General features: G+C 36.2%; 1 protein-coding gene and 1 pseudogene across 1 annotated transcript; one reads left to right on the plus strand and one right to left on the minus strand.

Moving 5' to 3' along the window:
- On the plus strand, positions 1-1005 carry LOC128533566 (olfactory receptor 4E1-like; annotated as a pseudogene).
- A 9913-nt stretch (positions 1006-10918) lies between these two features.
- Positions 10919-16649, minus strand: mrps23 (mitochondrial ribosomal protein S23). Its single transcript, XM_053507675.1, has 5 exons — positions 16518-16649; positions 14677-14856; positions 14483-14560; positions 12882-13008; positions 10919-11680 (listed from the first exon to the last, which is right to left on the minus strand). Exons 1-5 carry the CDS (start codon positions 16559-16561, stop codon positions 11546-11548), a joined length of 564 nt encoding a protein of 187 aa, XP_053363650.1. The 5' UTR covers positions 16562-16649; the 3' UTR covers positions 10919-11545.
- Between the last annotated feature and the right edge of the window lie 1818 nt (positions 16650-18467).

Genomic DNA, 18467 nt, shown 5'->3' on the forward strand with positions numbered 1-18467 from the left:
ATGTCTTAACTGTTGGTTTTTTTTCTCCCAGGTTGTATAGTTACCATAATGGTTGACACGAATTTTAATGATTCAAATATATCAGGTTTTATGACGATGCTGACCATGGAATCATTGGACATACCATCATCCAGCGCTATTTCTATATTCATTTTTGGCATCATAACCTACTGTTTAATCTTGGCCTTTCAATCCATAATAATTGTGACTATTGTTGTAAAAAAGGACCTGCATAAACCTATGTACATATTGCTGTTTAATTTGTTTATATGTGACATTATGGGAGCTACAGCTTTTTATCCTCAAATGGTTCGTAATATATTGTCTCAGACAAGAGAAATATCCTACCTTGCCTGTGCGTTCCAAGGTATTATAATTCACCTTTATTTATGCGGGTCAGTTCTAATTCTTAATGCCATGGCTTATGACAGATACATTGCTATTTGCAAGCCTTTGAGATACCACAATCTCATGACATGTGGCACCTTGGTAAAATTAATTTTTATGGCTTGGTTTATAAATTTCACTTTGATCGGGTCTGTATTTGCACTTACATTAAGCAAAACAATTTGCAGGACAAACATAGTGGATACATACTGCAATAATCCCTCTTTAATGAAGTTAATCTGTGAGGATACTAGAGCGATTAACTATTATGGCTTGTTTACTATAGCTCTTGTACAAGGTTCTTCCATACTGATAATGTTAACGACATATATCAAAATCTTATTGACCTGTCTTTCTACAAAACAAACAAAATCTATAAGTAAGGCAATGCAAACTTGTGGGACACATTTAGTAGTTTATCTAAGTTTTTTGGTCAACACATTATTACTACTGGTTTCTCACAGGTTAGAATCAGTATCTCCACATTTAAGAAGGGCTTTCGGTGTTTCAGTTATCATCTTTCCACCAATTATTAACCCTCTAATTTACGGGTTAAAAACAAAGGAAATTCGTCAAACAATATTTACCCTAATACAAAGAAAGCGTTCTCATACCTAACGGATAATACAAAAGGCTATGCACATCCTGCTTTTTCCCATAAATTAAGATTAACAAAACTTTGAATCTAAAAAGTTCTAAAATAGTCTAATAGAGATGTATAATACCTGCTTCTTTTATTCTGTCAGTTTAAATTTTATAACGAACGAAAAAATATTCAGTTAAGTAAAGAAATGAGCCACAACACAAGAACATAGAAAAAACAAATAATTTGCCTGTTAAATGTAACACAATGTCTTAACCTTTTGAATATTTGTTTTATTATTTTACCAAATAGGTCTTGTCGTTTTAATGGGGATACCCATACCCACAAATTGTCTGATTATTAATATTATTGTGCATGCTTTTTTTTCAGGATAAATACATATAGTTTAATCAGTCCATGTTTCCTGGAACTTTTGCGATAACTTTATAAACAGTTTTTTATATAAATGAAACAGAAGAAGAACTTATATTTATTGAGTGATCATAAGAAGACGTACATCCAAATCATTCAAATCTTTAAATCATCTAACTAACTTCCTATGATATTATGAAGATTAGTATTAATACAGGATACCTATTAGGACATTATTTCCAACATTAGATTGTTTGAAGTACAGCTGTTCATTATTTGATGGTGAGATTTTTTGCAGGCAGTTCTGTTAAGGTACTGAACATGCTACTCATATTTCACATGATCCAAATCATTTAATTTGTCAGTTTTACATAGATCAGCCATCTTGTAATATGTACTGTAAACAATAAAGGGGTAATTCCATGCAAAGGTCAACCTTACCAAATGAAAATCGGCATAATTATTTCCAAACCATACTGATGAACTAACAACATTTACCAACTACATATGTTTATACTGACTGAATTTTTACTTATAAAAATTAGTAAATTAATACTTGTAAAGACCAATGCTGAACGCGAACAAGCCCAAAAAGCCACAACCGTGATGAAAACTACAAAGAGGAAAGGAGAAGAAAGAAAGAGAAAAGGACCAAAAAACAATAATTGCTTAATTGATCAAATAGTTTCATGATTTTTTTTTTTAATATCACAATTTCCAATGTTTTATGTTACAATTTACTAACGATGCTTGTTTTAATATAGGACCACAGAGGACTGGTTTAGACATGGCACATTCCATAATGCTCTTATGTTTATATAAATTTTAAGTATTTGTTTGTTTTTAGCTTAAGAGATTACATTAAAATTTACGCAAAGCAATTAACTGATACTAATCTTGTCCATGCTTTGAGTGTTTTTGTTTACCAATAGAAGTCAAAATATATCAAATGATTAAAGCTGGAACCATCCTATGACAAAACAATTGAAGGCCATCGTTTGTTTATTGGGGGTGGAGGTGGGGGGGATTAAAAAAAATCTGAGAGACTTCACAAAGATAAAAAAAAAAGCTAAAAGGTCAGTAGTCAAATCATCAATTTGATTAAAAATTAGTCAAATCACACGTGCAGCAGTAATGAAGAGGTACCAAACGAACCATAGAATCACTAATCCAAGCTACACTAGTACAATCTAGATCTGAAAATAAGGATGTCCCAAATTACATTAATGCCTTATGTTTTACACAATAATTACCTCTTGTAAATATCACATTTTAAATCACTACTGATGTGTTGTAATTATTTCTTTCAATTCAATTCAATTCAATTTTATTTATATAGCGCTTTTAACAATGGTCATTGTCTCAAAGCAGCTTTACAAAAATGAAAGAAATTCATTAAAAAAAAATAAATAAATAAATAAATTAAAAAAAAAAAATATATATATATATATATATATATATATATATATATATATATATATATATAATTATAAAATAATAATAATAATAATAATAATTTGTGTATGTGTGAGAAAAATGTGTCTAGATAATAACGAGATGAATGAATGAAATTTCTCTGATGAGCAAGCCAAGGGTGACGGCGACAGTGGCAAGGAAAAACTCCCTGAGATGGTAATAGGAAGAAACCTTGAGAGGAACCAGACTCAACAGGGAACCCATCCTTATTTGGGTGATAACAGATAGAGATGATATAACACCATGTGTGTTATGCAGCTGAAAGTACAGTACAATATAACAGAAATTCTTTAAATTAACATGAAGTCCAGTTCAACATAGGGATGAGTCAGTAGGTGCAGAGGGCAGATGGGATCTGGATCACTGGGAGCACAGGAGCAGGATGTGTAGCTCCAACCATAATAAGGCAGAATTCAGCTGGAGCTGGTCCTTCTCTGGATGCCTCAGGATCCTCGCAGGGTTGGCCTTTGTCTACTGAAGCTGGTACAATCTCCAGATGCCTCGGGATGGGTAGAAAAGTACAGAACAGATGGAGAGAATTAGCGTAGTTGCCATTCAGGATAGGTGTACTGGAGTATGAGGTTATGGGATGAGTCACGCGTATGCCAGATTAAAGAGATGCGTCTTGAGTCTACTTTTAAACTGGGAAACTGTGTCTGAGCCCCGAACACTGTCTGGAAGGCTATTCCAAAGTTTTGGAGCTAAATATGAAAAAGCCCTACCCTTCGGTGAGGCAGAGTGCGTCAAGGCAATAATCTGATATCATTTCATTAACAATAAGTGCTTTAGGCGCAAGGGATCTAATGTTGAGAAGTCCAAACTTTAGAGGTAGATTTCGATTGCTTATTTGGCCTTTTTCTGGTTTAATGGTTACCAGATTGTTTCGGCTGGATTTAACGAATTTATTCTTATTTCTCACTATTCGGGGAACAGACACAGTTTCTATAGTACAAGCTATGTGTGTGCATCTTAGTATGGTGGGTTGTATTGTGGCTGATATCTAAACAATCTAAGGTATGACTTACCGCCAGTCAGATGGTTCGTAATGTCCTGGAGATGTTGTCTGAAAGGACCGCTGCTCCAGCTCTGCTAGGGTGCAGGCCATCTGTGCGGTAGAGCCTAGGACGCTCCCAGAAAACATTCCAGTTATCAACAAAGGGTAATCTCTGTTGTTGACACCAAGATTGTAACCATTCATTAAAAACAAATAATCTACTGAACCTCTCGATTCCTCTCTGAAATGTCGGAAGTGGTCCAGATACGACGATCTTTGTCGTGGGTGATGTGCTGCGGACCTTCTCAACCAGGCTTCTGAAGTCTTTTTTTAGGATCTCCGTCTGCCTCAGCCTGATGTCGTTCGTACCAGCATGAAGAATGTTCGAATGTTCTTCCTCAGGGCCGCAGGCACCTGTGCAGCAACATCAAGAACACGTGCACCAGGTAAACAGCGAGTGTACGCCTTACCTTTAGCCGTGGTAGCACGCACGTGCCGGACGATGGAGTCTCCGATGACCAGCGCGTCGTGTGCCGTCTCGCGGAGAGGAGCGAAGCGGTTTCGGGTCGAGATCTCGAAGACTGGTGGTGGCGGAGGAGGAGAGTTCCTCGCCCGGGGCTTGGCGCGCATCTTCCGCTGCTGCAGTATCCAGGCCTCGTGGTATCCCGGCGCCGGGGTGAAGGAAAGCTGGGCGGGCTGCGTCCTTGGTGCATTGGACCTGGGCAGAGAAGCACGCGGGGTTGAGGTTGTAGGAGAATTCTCCCGCCGAGAATTTACCTGGGACAGGTGAGCATCGGTCCGCGACGATTCCAGCGTGGCTGCTGTAGCCGGGCCAACTTCACCTGTAGGTCGCGGATCAGCTTCTCCACGACCTCCAGCTCCAAGTCCACCGAGTGCAGCTCCAGTGTCTCCTCACCTGCACACAGGGGCAGAGACCCAACCGACATGGTGTATAGAAACGGAGATAACCGGTGTGAAAGAGCGTAAACAAACTTGTGGTAGCCGGGCTAATGGGCTAGCGATGCTAATGCCGGTTAAAAGCCGGTTAAACGGAAAACAATTAAAATGTAACGATATAACAGGCGTTTCGAGTGAATATATTATAAGATAGTATAAAATACTTATCTGTTATATGTTCACTCTTCGTAAGCGGACGAAAAAGTTGAAAAATTGGTCAGTCTAGCGGAGCTCGGAAAAAAGCAGCGTCTCTCTCTCAGGTATCAATCACAATCACTATAATCAGGTATAACACACTGAGCCACATTGTTTTAAGGAATCAAACAATAAATACATACAAGATGACAGATCCATTTCGGCTTCTATTTCACTGTCTATTTTTTATAAGGAGTTTCTTCTAAATTTGTCTTTTAATTGTAGCCTTAAGATTCCTTGGCATTACTAATCATTAAAGAATTCAATTAGGCCTTGCCTATGTGGGTCTTTAGTCACAGCTCCCATGGTGCTGTATGGACTTAATTATGTGTCCACTTTTCCCTCAATCCCACTAGCCCTATGGGTTTTTCCTTTCTTTTTTTGGATACTGATTAATTTAATATTTAATTTAGTTGTTACTACTACAACTACAAATATACCATTCATTTCAAATATAAAAAAATGTATATAATAAATGTATAAGTGTAAATGTAATATATATATATATATATATATATATATATATATATATATATATATATAGTACAGTACACATTATACATATATAAAACATACTTATTGTTATCTGAAACAAAGCTTAATCAAGTGCATGATTAGGCTTTGATTCAGAACACAATGAGTGGTAATAGTTGTGCACAAACATAAAACACAATAAACTTCATGATGCTTTATGTCCTTTTATAAATATTTTATTAAATAGTTTCTGTTAAATAATAAATAGTATATAGTATAATCTGTTAAATAGTAGCTTTTTTAAAATACAAGCTTGCTATTTTTTTATGATGAAACATATTTTTATGTTTTGTTGGTTCCATCTCAGACACAAACAGTTAAAAAATCCCAAAGGCATTATTAGCAACAGTGTTCATTAGTAAAACAAGCTACTTATTCATGGCAAAGTCTCACAGGATTAATTACTATGTACAATTGCTAGTGGGATATCATTAGCCGAATCCCCATCCATGTGATTAATGGAAAGATTTGTGTTCCAAGACATAATAGCCTAATGCTGTGTCCCAGAGGTGTGGGAATGTTTTGATTTGAAAACGCTCATACATAACACTGAAAGAACAAAAATAATAAACTCAATAATGCTCTTTAATATCTTAGCAAAACTGCAGTAAAACAAAGTCCAAATAAATGTTTTGTTCATTCATTTATGACCAATGTGGTGGATGAAATGTGAAATGTGAAACCACTCCCAACTGCCTCTTATCCATGTTCTGGTCTTCTTTAGTCACACTGATGATAGTTAGCAAAATCTTCTTTACTCATACCAAGGCCATCACAACAACACAACTTTTTTATGACACATTTTCCTGAAATTACATGTACAGTAAAGAGGAGAAAATAAATCAAATTCAAATATAAACTATAGGAATAACTATTTACTCTTGCCAGGCTAATTACCATGACTTAATATGGTGAATGTGTTCTAAGAAACCAGTTAATATTTATTCATTTTTTTAATCCAAGTTCCATTTTGGTGCAGCTTGCAGTGGTCACAGGCTGGGAAGACAATCCAAACCTCTCTAGCCTTAGGTACACATTACAGTTTCTCTAAAAGGTAAAGTAATTAATGCTGATAATGTCGATACATTGGGACCTGTCAAGTGCTATATGGTATTTTAGGTCACATTTGAACAGTCGGTTCTAATGGTTGTGTGTTGGAAGCTGGAAAAGTGGGCAGAGTAGATCAGTGGCATCCCAAAACAGCTGGGTTTAAGGTGTGTTCGTATGTGTGGGTGCCCAAATCTCAACATGGAGTACACTGATGTGTATTGGAAGCGAAGGCTAGGTCATCAAAATGGATTCCATTTTCTATGTTCCTAAATCCTTCATCAAAATGAACTTAGGAAGATGACAGAGTTCAAAGTGTTTACTTGGGCTCCAAATTCCCCAAATCTAAATTCGATGTAGTATCTGTGGACTGTAAAAAAAAAACCCACCCAAGTAAAAACCCACAGAAGTCTCACGACACAACTTACAGGATTTCAAGCAAATGATAATGTGTCTTGCACACTGCCAGAAAGCCACCATTTGGATTTAAATAGGTCAATACCTAAAAACTGTTAAATAATAAGGCTTCTCATTTTTAAAACAACTATGATGCAAAATGTATGGAAACATTCATGGAACATGGCCATGGAAAACATGTTGCTGGGGTTTAAAAGTATCAAATTATTGGGAATAGCTGAAATTACTGGAATTAGATCAAAAACTTAGGTCTTGAAACTGTATATTTGTCCATCCATCCTTTTAGGAAACTTTAGTCCACCTAGGGACCATGAAGGCCAATGGTGACCTTTGTATTTATTCCCATTTTTATGATCTTGGTAGGTACCTGGAAGAAAACCAATCAAACATCATGCTCATAGACCCAACAAGGAAATTGAACCCGGGACCTGGTGGTGCAAGGCAATAGTGCTAACCACTAAGGCCTTGTTCACATGGGCGTTAAGTTTTTGGATAAACGAACGTGCTCTGAACGTCCTAGACGATTATGTTGCGTTTTGTAATAGCAATCGATTGACTTCTACACTGGCGTTCGTTTGTCTCTGTCTACCGTCAGCCTGACGCAGTGACAACGTGTTACAGGCGTTACAAACGCAAGAAAAACGCTTGATTTTACCGCCCATGTGAACAAGGCCTAAGCCACATAACACCAAATATATAGCATATAGACACATTATATATACATATATACTATATAGAAATCCATGTATCACAGTGCCAGCTAGGTTGTGTTGACCCAACCATGCTTTTTAACCCAAGAACCAAGAGATAAAAGAAGGAAATTACAGTAGTAAGAAAAAAATTGTGAATCTGTTCCAACAGGAAACACCTTGAGCTTTATTTCTGTTTAACTTTTCATCCATGAAAGGACTATACACTGCTCAGCCATTAAGAAGGTCCCCCTTCTGCCACCATAACAGTAATGCACTGTCTTCTGACTCCTTTCTATCTGAACCAGCATTAACATTTTAAGCTATTTAAGCAACAATAGGTCTTCTTTTGGATCTGACTACAGAGGCCAGCTTTTACTCCCTACATGCATCAGCGAGCCTTAAAAACAGAAATGTCCCACAAGGGCTGCAGTTTTGTAGTTCTCTGACACAGTCGTTCTAGCCATCACAATTTGAGCCTTGTTACAGAAGGTACAGTCACAATATCTCATTACAATGGTACCTGTAAGTCGGTGAGATATATTATGCAGCAAGTCAACCTTTTATCCTGCCACTGGTGTGTTGGAAGCAGGGAAAAAAAATAACAAGGGACATATTGGGATGTCAGCTTCAAAACTGCAGCAGGATGTTCCTGGTCTGTAAGGGCAGGACTTTCGAAAAAGTGGTCCAAGCAAGGAAAACCAGGGAAGACCGTTGACAGTGTCATGGGTGGCCAAGACTTACCAATGTACTAGGCAGCAAAGGCTGGCATGTGTAGTCTGATTTAATAGAAGAGCTATTGTACTGTAGCTCTAATCGCTAAAAAGGTTACAAGTTAAGAAACGGTGCTGGATGAATGACACCAAGTTGTTGGACCAAGATAAGAAATTTTTATTATCATCTGGACTGATCTTCTTGTTCCTTGTTTAAGAGTAATGTACAGCTTCTAGGTTGGTATTTCAGGACACAGAACCAAAGTTCTGGTGAAACATACAGTGGCAGAAAAACTATTTGCCCCCTTCCTGATTTCTTATTCTTTTGCATGTTTGTCACACAAAATGTTTCTGATCATCAAACACATTTAACTATTAGTCAAAAATAACACAAGTAAACACAAAATGCAGTTTTTAAATTATGGTTTTTATTATTTAGGGAGAAAAAAAATCCAAACCTACATGGCCCTGTGTGAAAAAGTAATTGCCCCCTGAACCTAATAACTGTTTGGGCCACCCAGCAATAACTGCAATCAAGCGTTTGCGATAACTTGCAACGAGTCTTTTACAGTGCTCTGGAGGAATTTTGGCCCACTCATTTTTGCAGAATTGTTGTAATTCAGCTTTATTTGAGGGTTTTCTAGCATGAACCGCCTTTTTAAGGTCATGCCACAACATCTCAATAGGATTCAGGTCAGGACTTTGACTAGGCCACTCCAAAGTCTTCATTTTGTTTTTCTTTAGCGACTCAGAGGTGGATTTGCTGGTGTGTTTTGGGTCATTGTCCTGCTGCAGCACCCAAGATCGCTTCAGCTTGAGTTGACGAACAGATGGCCGGACATTCTCCTTCAGGATTTTTTGGTAGACAGTAGAATTCATGGTTCCATCTATCACAGCAAGCCGTCCAGGTCCTGAAGCAGCAAAACAACCCCAGACCATCACACTACCAACACCATATTTTACTGTTGGTATGATGTTCTTTTTCTGAAATGCTGTGTTACTTTTACGCCAGATGTAACGCACACCTTCTAAAAAGTTCAACTTTTGTCTCTTCGGTCCACAAGGTATTTTCCCAAAAGTCTTGGCACTCATTGAGATGTTTTTTAGCAAAATTGAGACGAGCCTTAATGTTCTTTTTGCTTAAAAGTGGTTTGCGCCTTGGAAATCCGCCATGCAGGCCGTTTTTGCCCAGTCTCTTTCTTATGGTGGAGTCGTGAACTCTGACCTTAATTGAGGCAAGTGAGGCCTGCAGTTCTTTAGATGTTGTCCTGGGGTCTTTTGTGGCCTCTCGGATGAGTTGTCTCTGCGCTCTTGGGGTAATTTTGGTCGGCCGGCCACTCCTGGGAAGGTTCACCACTGTTCCATGTTTTTGCCATTTGTGGATAATGGCTCTCACTGTGGTTCGCTGGAGTCCCAAAGCTTTAGAAATGGCTTTATAACCTTTACCAGACTGATAGATCTCAATTACTTTTGTTCTCATTTGTTCCTGAATTTCTTTGGATCTTGGCATGATGTCTAGCTTTTGAGGTGCTTTTGGTCTACTTCTCTGTGTCACGTAGCTCCTATTTAAGTGATTTCTTGATTGAAACAGGTGTGGCAGTAATCAGGCCTGGGGGTGACTACAGAAATTTAACTCAGGTGTGATAAACCACAGTTAAGTTATTTTTTAACAAGGGGGGCAATCACTTTTTCACACAGGGCCATGTAGGTTTGGATTTTTTTTCTCCCTAAATAATACAAACCATCATTTAAAAATTTGTGTTCAATTATGTTATCTTTGACTAATAGTTAAATGTATTTGATGATCAGAAGCATTTTGTGTGACAAACATGCAAAAGAATAAGAAATCAGGAAGGGGGCAAATAGTTTTTCACACCACTGTAACTCCTAACCTACACAGGATTGTGTTTAATCTATTCCCAGGCAATTTAACATGGGAATCAGGTGTGTTGGAAGCGGGACAACAGCATGGATGCAGGTTTTCATTCCAAACCATGGAATGACTATCAGACGCCATGTTTGATAGTCAAGTCAAGTGATTTTTTTTTTAGATATTGCTTTTTATAATGGTCATTGTCGCAATGCATCTTTACAGAGTTAAAAATTCATGAGAAAATATAATGTGGTTTCTGCTGGGTTGGAATGAAAGCCTGCACTCACAACGGCACTTTCTGGATTAAGTTTTACACACCTGTTCCAGAGAATTGTGGGTATAGAGGTACCTTACCAGCCCTGTCTTGTCAGTGTATTAACAGTCTTTTGCATATACGTAGTGAATGTATTCCCTAGTTTTTAATAATTTGAATCATTAACAAGTCCTGGTATACCTGGTTGTATTATTAACTTGGAAAAAATTGTGAACCATCAGTGGCATTTGCAGCATAATGCAAACACAACTATTGTTGGTCAGTCATGTGTATTGAATAATATTGATCATCATTGAATAACATACCAGTACATTATTATTTAGCTCATTTATGCCTCTAGATGAAGCAAATTTAGCAGTCAATAATATTTTAAATTAAAATAAGTTTTAAATTACTTTTATGTAGCATTAAGACATTCTTTTTAATGTTGAAACATTTTATTAGATTATTCGATAACAATATATCATACACTATATTGACTCATTTTGTTGACACCTAGACAAAGCACATGTATGTGCTTGTTTAAAAAAAAAAAAAAAAGATTTTATGAAACCTGTGTTAATAATTCATCCCAAATGTGTTGTGGGGTTTCAGGTAGAAAATTGCAATGTCTTCAGAGAGCTCCCTTTGTACCTTTGCACATGAGCATTGTCATGCAAGAACAGATTTGGGCCTTTTAGTTTAGATGAAGGAAAAGCCTGATGCTCCAGAGACATTCTATATGATTGTGTGTTTTAAACTTTGTGGTACTGGTTTGAAAAAGATGCACACATCATGGGTATGATGGTCAGGTGTTAAAACGTAAATTTGGCCACATAGTACACATTCCATCTTTGATGTAATACAGAATGTTTGTTAAACTGAAAAGATCACGTCCATTCCTCACTGTCAGCGGTTAAGACTAAAATTAATGAAGGAAAAGTAACTGTCATCAAACTTTGACTAAACTGGTGCTTCTCAAGTAATTTAATGTTCATTACATAAATACATGTATATTCATACAGGACAGATGTCCTTTTTTTTTTTTCTTCAGGCTATACGATGTTTGAAGAGTCACTTTGAGCAGGTGGTGTTTGATCCTCCGTGTGTGTGTGATTGTCTTTTTGTTGTTCAGCCAGCATGTCGGTTAACTTCATGGCCAGGACAGAACTGCGTGTCTCTGCTGCCACCTGGTGATCAAAAGACAAAATTAGTCTTGATTTTTATTATTTTTTTGGTCATCTTTACTTAGTTTAGAGACAATTGGAGTTAAATGCCACATGAGTGGTATTATCTACATTTGTACATTTAGAATCCATCTTTGCATTTTTCTTCTAAAACAGAAAAATATTGTAATAAAATAACTGTGTCTTTTAGGAATCAATATGTAACCTAATAATGTTAAAAAATATAAATAAAAACAACTTAGACACAATGACCAGCAGTAAGAACTATTTTCCTAAGGGTATTTTGAGTTTGAAGCCCGCAGTTTTAAAGTCTTTTGGGAGCTCATAAGTGGCTGGCATGCTTTACAACATTTAATAGTCAATCCAAAAATGTGCAAATATAAAATGATAAATTTAGCAAACTTATTTACTATATATTTCTAGGGTACAGTGCTGGTAGAATTCTCTATTTCTGATTGGTCAGAAATAATATCTATCCATCTTATACTATCTTTATATCATTCTTTCTCCACATCTCTTATCTTTCCATCTCTTCCTATCTCCTTTTATTCCTTAAAAAGTTTCATTATTTGGCAAACTGGCATGCAACACTGTGTAACAGTTTTAGGTAAGTAATCAATCTATTATATGGTTATAAGAAAATAAAAAAACTATGGAGTGTCAGGAGTATCTTAGCTTTATAATATTTATTATGATGATTATTTTCCTACACTATGAAACCATGGTGTTATTTTTTTACTTCATACTAACTTTGGAAAGGATTCTGCACTGCACAACTAATACATCTGCAGTGTATAATTAAATGTGTCAAAAAGATTTTAAAAGTGTTGGCCAATGAGGACGCATCACTGTAACATCCACCCAAAAGCATGAGTAAAGAGGACGCATCACTGTAACGCCCATCAAAAAGCATCTGAGTAACGAGGAGGCATCCCTGTAACACTGCCCAAAAGCAGCTAGGTAACGAGGACGCATCATTGTAATGTGCACCCAAAAGCAACTAGCCAAATAATCGGTAAAAAGAATATTTAAAAAAATTTTTTTTAAAGTTAATTATTATTTTTTTTTTTTGCATTTCAGATTTTTTAATTTTTTTATTTGCAACTATTTTATACATTTTTTTTAATGTAGGTATTTTTGTTCAAACTTTTTTGGACACAAATCTGACTCCATATGTAATTCTTATTTATTCACAGCGACTCACAGCAGGTCCTCCACCTCGCTTCCTGAGCACAAGCCCATCGGCAAGAAGAACCTTTGCCGTTTGCTCGAGCAGCATTTCTGACTCAACATCTCCCCTGCTCTCTAATTCACTGTACTTCTCCACAAACCTGAGCAAACACACACAAAGAGAAGACAAACAGCACATCATGTAAAGCAGATATCCAAATAGACCCCGCCAAACATTAGACATTCTGTTCATCATTTTTATCTGGAAAATGCATAGGATAATTAAAAAAAAAAAAAAAAAAAGATCGGCTCCTTTGTAAAATAAAAATAATGTCAAATAACCATAGTGAGTTACTGAAAGCAGAAATCCGTCACTGCATACTTTTGACTTTGTTAATTGGAATGCTAAAAAAGCTAAAAAGAAATTACTATCCTTTATATTTTAAACTTTCCTGACTTTGTTTATCCCTAATATATTATATTAAACTCTATATACAGCATATACAGTATACATTGCATGCACTGCAATTCCTGGGTTCAGATTAATTTGAAGGAACATAGTTATTTTTTTTTAGATTTAAGTTTTTTTTTCCTATTTATATTGAGTAGAAAGAGGGGCTGTCAGAAGATACAGAGCAGGCGGATTAACTAATCAAGAGTACTGTTGTGCTTTTTAAAAATTCATATTAAAATACTTTTCTCAACTGACTGCTCTGAAGCTTCTTACAGGCGCCCTCTGCTGCTAAAAAGATATGATGACTTTTTACTCTAAATTCCAATAGGAATTGATATGGCATGCAATTAATTTTACTGCTTAATTAATTTGATTTCAAATAAAACCCAAATGAGTCTGGGTCCTCACAAGATTTCTTCCTATTGTCATCTCAGGGAGATTTCTTTGCCACCTTCACCTATTTTTTGATAAATTTTTAGGGGAAAGAAAATACCGGCTTATTTTCATATAGAAACTGATCGGATATGCTTTGGATTCCTTCACACCAGACATTCCTTCTTACACATCAGGGTCATGATGAAGCAAATTAATTGGCACATTTACACATGGAATAAGGCACTCACAATTGCACTCTAGACCATGTACAGTAAGACTGCTGCTGACACACACATCATCATACTTCATATTTTAATAATACAGCTGCTCTCTCTCTCTCTCTCTCTCTCTCTCACACACACACACACACGCCATATCTTTACCTTTCTATATTTTCTATATTTTTATTTACTTCTCAGTTTACAACTGCACGTTCTGTGTAAGTCATATATTTGTAACATTTCTATTTGTATTTTATTTCATTTGTGACTTTTTTTAATTTGCATATTCTATTCCAAAACATCTTTTATTGTTATTTTATTACATTTTATTACCTGAAATTCGATCTTTAGTTTATTTGTATTCCTCAAATTAAATTATTTAAATTTTTATCTAAATTTAGATTTAGTGAAATCTTCCATTTCTATTCTATTCTGTAATGTTTCTGCATTAAGTCATGGACAGTTGCATAAGCATTTTACTTATCATCCTGTATGGTGTGAAATGACAAAATATATTTTAATGTGAGGGGCAATACAGTACTAAACTAATAAATTAAATAATAAAAAATAAAACAATCACTATACCTCTGGCAAGGCGATACAAAGTTGCTTCTTGTGAGATCAAATGCTTTAGGTCCATTTCCATACAAATCATAAAATTTACTAGAAAGAGGAAGAGATCATATCTTATTATTTATTTGTTTCAATGATTATAGTTTTATAATTATTATAAAAAGTCTCCGCAGAGAAGCCAAGCAAGCAAAACTTTAGGACATTACGCTCGTATTTGATCCTCCTTGTAAAAGATTTCAGGCACATTCTCTTCAGTTTTCTGTCGCACACGTCTCAGCGGTTTCACATAGACGGGTTCTCTCTTCGGAGGGAACGCAGCATAGACGTCAAACCAAACAGGTTTCTTAGACTCTTTGATGACTCCGGCACGCATAAGATCTCGAACCCTGGAGAAGAGACAGAAAAGAAGAATATGTTAAGAGTAGAGATAGCCTTTACTATTTTATAGGTGTAAATTTTATGTGAACGGTTTTTAGTTTTACATTCTGGGTTTGAAATGCATTTAATTGACCACAGATACCACGGATTCACTAACTGAATTAAGATCTGGGATTAGAGAACACGTTCTGATTCTGGGTTTTGAACCCCATGCACCTTTGGTGTTATTTTGTTTCAATCTTCATCTTAAGTCACTCAGACTGGAACAGGTTTTCTATGTCTTGTATTTGGCACCACTGCCATTATCTGTGACCGACAGGTTTCCGCAGTCCCAGTTGAAGAAAGGAATCGCAATAATTCAATTCTATGTTTACCACGGTGCACTGTTAATCTTTTCAAGAAAACTTAAAGATCAGACTTTGGAGCAATTACAAAAGGTCATGTGGTCCACAGAGCCTATTCCAGAGCAATGGGCGCATCAGGCCCATTACGGTACAGTGGTGTGAGTGGTTAGCACTGTTGTCTTGCACCACTAAGGTCTGGGCTGGATTGCCACCTTAGGGTCTGTGTACATGGAGTTTTCATGTGGTCGGTAGGTTTCTTTAGGGTACTCCAGTTTCGTCCAACTGTCTAAAGACATGCAGCTAATTAGCGTTCCCAAATTGCCAATAGGAATGTTGACCCTCCTACAACATTAGTAAAAATAGGAATGAATACAATGGTTACAATTGGACTCCACGTGGAGTGGTACAAGCATTCTGGCGGCAACTTGGAAATTATACATTTAATTTGATTCAGGAGTCTTACAATTTTACATTAAAGGACATAATTATCTTTTTCCATCACATCCATAAATATAAATTCGCTAAATCATTTCCTAAACTATTACCTTTCCTCTGTGAAATACAACACCTCTTTAACTCCTTAAAACTAATAGAAAATCATAAATCCGCTTTGCTATTGTCTCGACACTCTGATTCAATCGATGGAACACTGATTTTTTTTTCCTCTTTTCTCTTATTTTCTTTCTTTCTATATTAGTATTTTGTGCTATTTAATTATTTAAATTATTTATTTTCCATTTTTGTTAGCTATTTGTCTGTTTGTTAATTGGTTTACTCTGTTTACAGTTATTAATTATCTGAATATTTTTGTTAATTTTGTTTATATTGTTTAACTTATATTTAACTGCGTATAATTATTTGCATAATTCAACCTTTAATACCTGATGGTTGTACCTTTATATTTTTCATATTGTACTTTTTTGTGATTTAATAAAAATATATATATAATTGGACTTCACAAACGGTCTCCAGCTGGATTAAAGAGGTTCCCAGATTTATATATTGAATACTTACTGCCTCTAATGTAATGTTTATTTATTTTCATACCGTGATAACGTGATACCGAAAAACCGTAACTTGGATATCGCACCACACAGCCGTGCGTGAAAGTTGGTGCACCCTCTTATAATTCTATGTTTTAATGATGTTTTTAACGCTTATTTATGAACTCTATGAAGCCCTATGAGTTTTTAGCATTTTATTCTAACACTAGAGCTACACTTTCAGCTCATTTTACTCTATTTTAAACTCAACAAGCAACAAATTAAGCAAATAACCTAGAAGACCGGTTAAAAAATAAAATGTTTTTTGACCCAGATACGTACCGAGTGAAAACAGTTCCGACCTTCTCAAGTCGGCTTCCAGCCATCGTGCACTTGAGGAACAATATTTACAAAATCCTAAAAAATAATCTACCAGGGGTCAGACGAAAACCGTGCCTGAACAGAGGTTAATATTTCCTACACGCATTCAGTAAGTCCCGCCCCCTGCGCAGCGATTAGCGGGTACTGTCCGACGTTCTGAGTCGTGATTGGTTAACAATTGATTCTCGGGCGAGTTTCAGAGGTATTAGCCTAGCTCTATGATAAACCAGCCAATCACAAAAGAAGAGGCGGGCTTTGTTCAAATACGGTTAGCAAAAAAAAAACAAAAGAAGCGCACACGAGCTGCATGCCACACTACTTCCGCAGTACGGATACGCATTAGGGACAAACAGTAACGGTGTTATAAAATAAACGCCTGAAAGCCTGTGTATCTATTATCCATATCCATGTGGCAGTGCATAAAGTGATTTATGAATCTTCCTGGAAATTTTTCTGTTGATACTTTTGTAGACCAAAGAGCTAAGAATGCTTGTAAGACATTTAAAAAAAAAAAATACATTTAAAAGTTCCTCTTTGATAAACTGTGTACTAATATTTCTAAACACACTAATATGATACAGCTTATTAAAATTTAGACACACAAACACACCACACACAGAAAAATCTTAAAACTTTTTGATACCATATCATGTGTCTATTTGTGTATGTGTGTAAATATGAGATGAGGAATTAACTTATAAAACTTATAAATTACCTTATATATCTATTAATTTACTATATATATATATATATATATATATATATATATATATATATATATATATACTCATCAGGGGCAAACTGATAATTATAGTTTTATATATACAAACCGGATTCCAAAAAAGTTGGGACACTATACAAATCGTGAAAAAAAACTGAATGCAATGATGTGGACGTGCCAACTTCTAATATTTTATTTAGAATAGAACATAAATCACGGAACAAAAGTTTAAACTGAGAAAATGTATCATTTTAAAGGAAAAATATGTTGATTCAAAATTTCATGGTGTCAACAAATCCCAAAAAAAGTTGGGACAAGTAGCAATAAGAGGCTGGAAAAAGTAAATTTGAGCATAACGAGGAGCTGGAAGACCAATTAACACTAATTAGGTCAATTGGCAACATAATTGGGTTTAAAAAGAGCTTCTCAGAGTGGCAGTGTCTCTCAGAAGCCAAGATGGGTAGAGGATCATCAATTCCCACAATGTTGCGCAGAAAGATAGTCGAGCAATATCAGAAAGGTGTTACCCAGCGAAAATTTGCAAAGACTTTGCAGTTATCATCATCAACTGTGCATAACATCATCTATAGATTCAGAGAATCTGGAACAATCTCTGTGCATAAGGGTCAAGGGCGTAAAACCATACTGGATGCCTGTGATCTCCGGGCCCTTAAACGGCACTGCACCATAAACAAGAATGCTACTGTAATGGAAATCACAGAATGGGCTCAGGAATACTTCCAGAAACCATTGTTAGTGAACACAATCCACTGTACCATCCGCCGTTGCCAGCTGAAACTCTACAGTGCAAAGAAGAAGCCATTTCTAAGCAAGATCCACAAGCTGAGGCGTTTTCACTGGGCCAGGGATAATTTAAAATGGAGTGTGGCAAAATGGAAGACTGTTTTGTGGTCAGACGAGTCACAATTCGAAGTTCTTTTTGGAAATCTGGGACGCCATGTCATCCGGACCAAAGAGGCAAGGACAACCCAAGTTGTTATCAACGCTCAGTTCAGAAGCCTGCATCTCTGATGGTATGGGGTTGCATGAGTGCGTATGGCATGGGCAACTTGCATGTCTGGAAAGGCACCATCAATGCAGAAAAATATATTCAGGTTCTAGAACAACATATGCTCCCATCCAGATGTTATCTCTTTCAGGGAAGACCCTGCATTTTTCAACAAGATAAT

The sequence above is a fragment of the Clarias gariepinus genome, chromosome 11 (genome assembly GCF_024256425.1).
Source record: "Clarias gariepinus isolate MV-2021 ecotype Netherlands chromosome 11, CGAR_prim_01v2, whole genome shotgun sequence".
Lineage (NCBI taxonomy): Eukaryota > Metazoa > Chordata > Actinopteri > Siluriformes > Clariidae > Clarias > Clarias gariepinus.

What these genes read in the sequence shown, in the direction of transcription:
- mrps23 (XM_053507675.1), bottom strand. Translation starts at nt 16,561, where the DNA reads ATGGCTGGAAGCCGACTTGAGAAGGTCGGAACTGTTTTCACTCG. An exon ending in TTTGTATCGCCTTGCCAGAG is followed by an intron (nt 13,009 to 14,482) that starts GTATAGTGATTG and finishes GTGTTTGCTCAG; the next exon opens with GTTTGTGGAGAAGTACAGTG. An exon ending in AGCGAGGTGGAGGACCTGCT is followed by an intron (nt 11,681 to 12,881) that starts GTGAGTCGCTGT and finishes TTTGATCACCAG; the next exon opens with GTGGCAGCAGAGACACGCAG.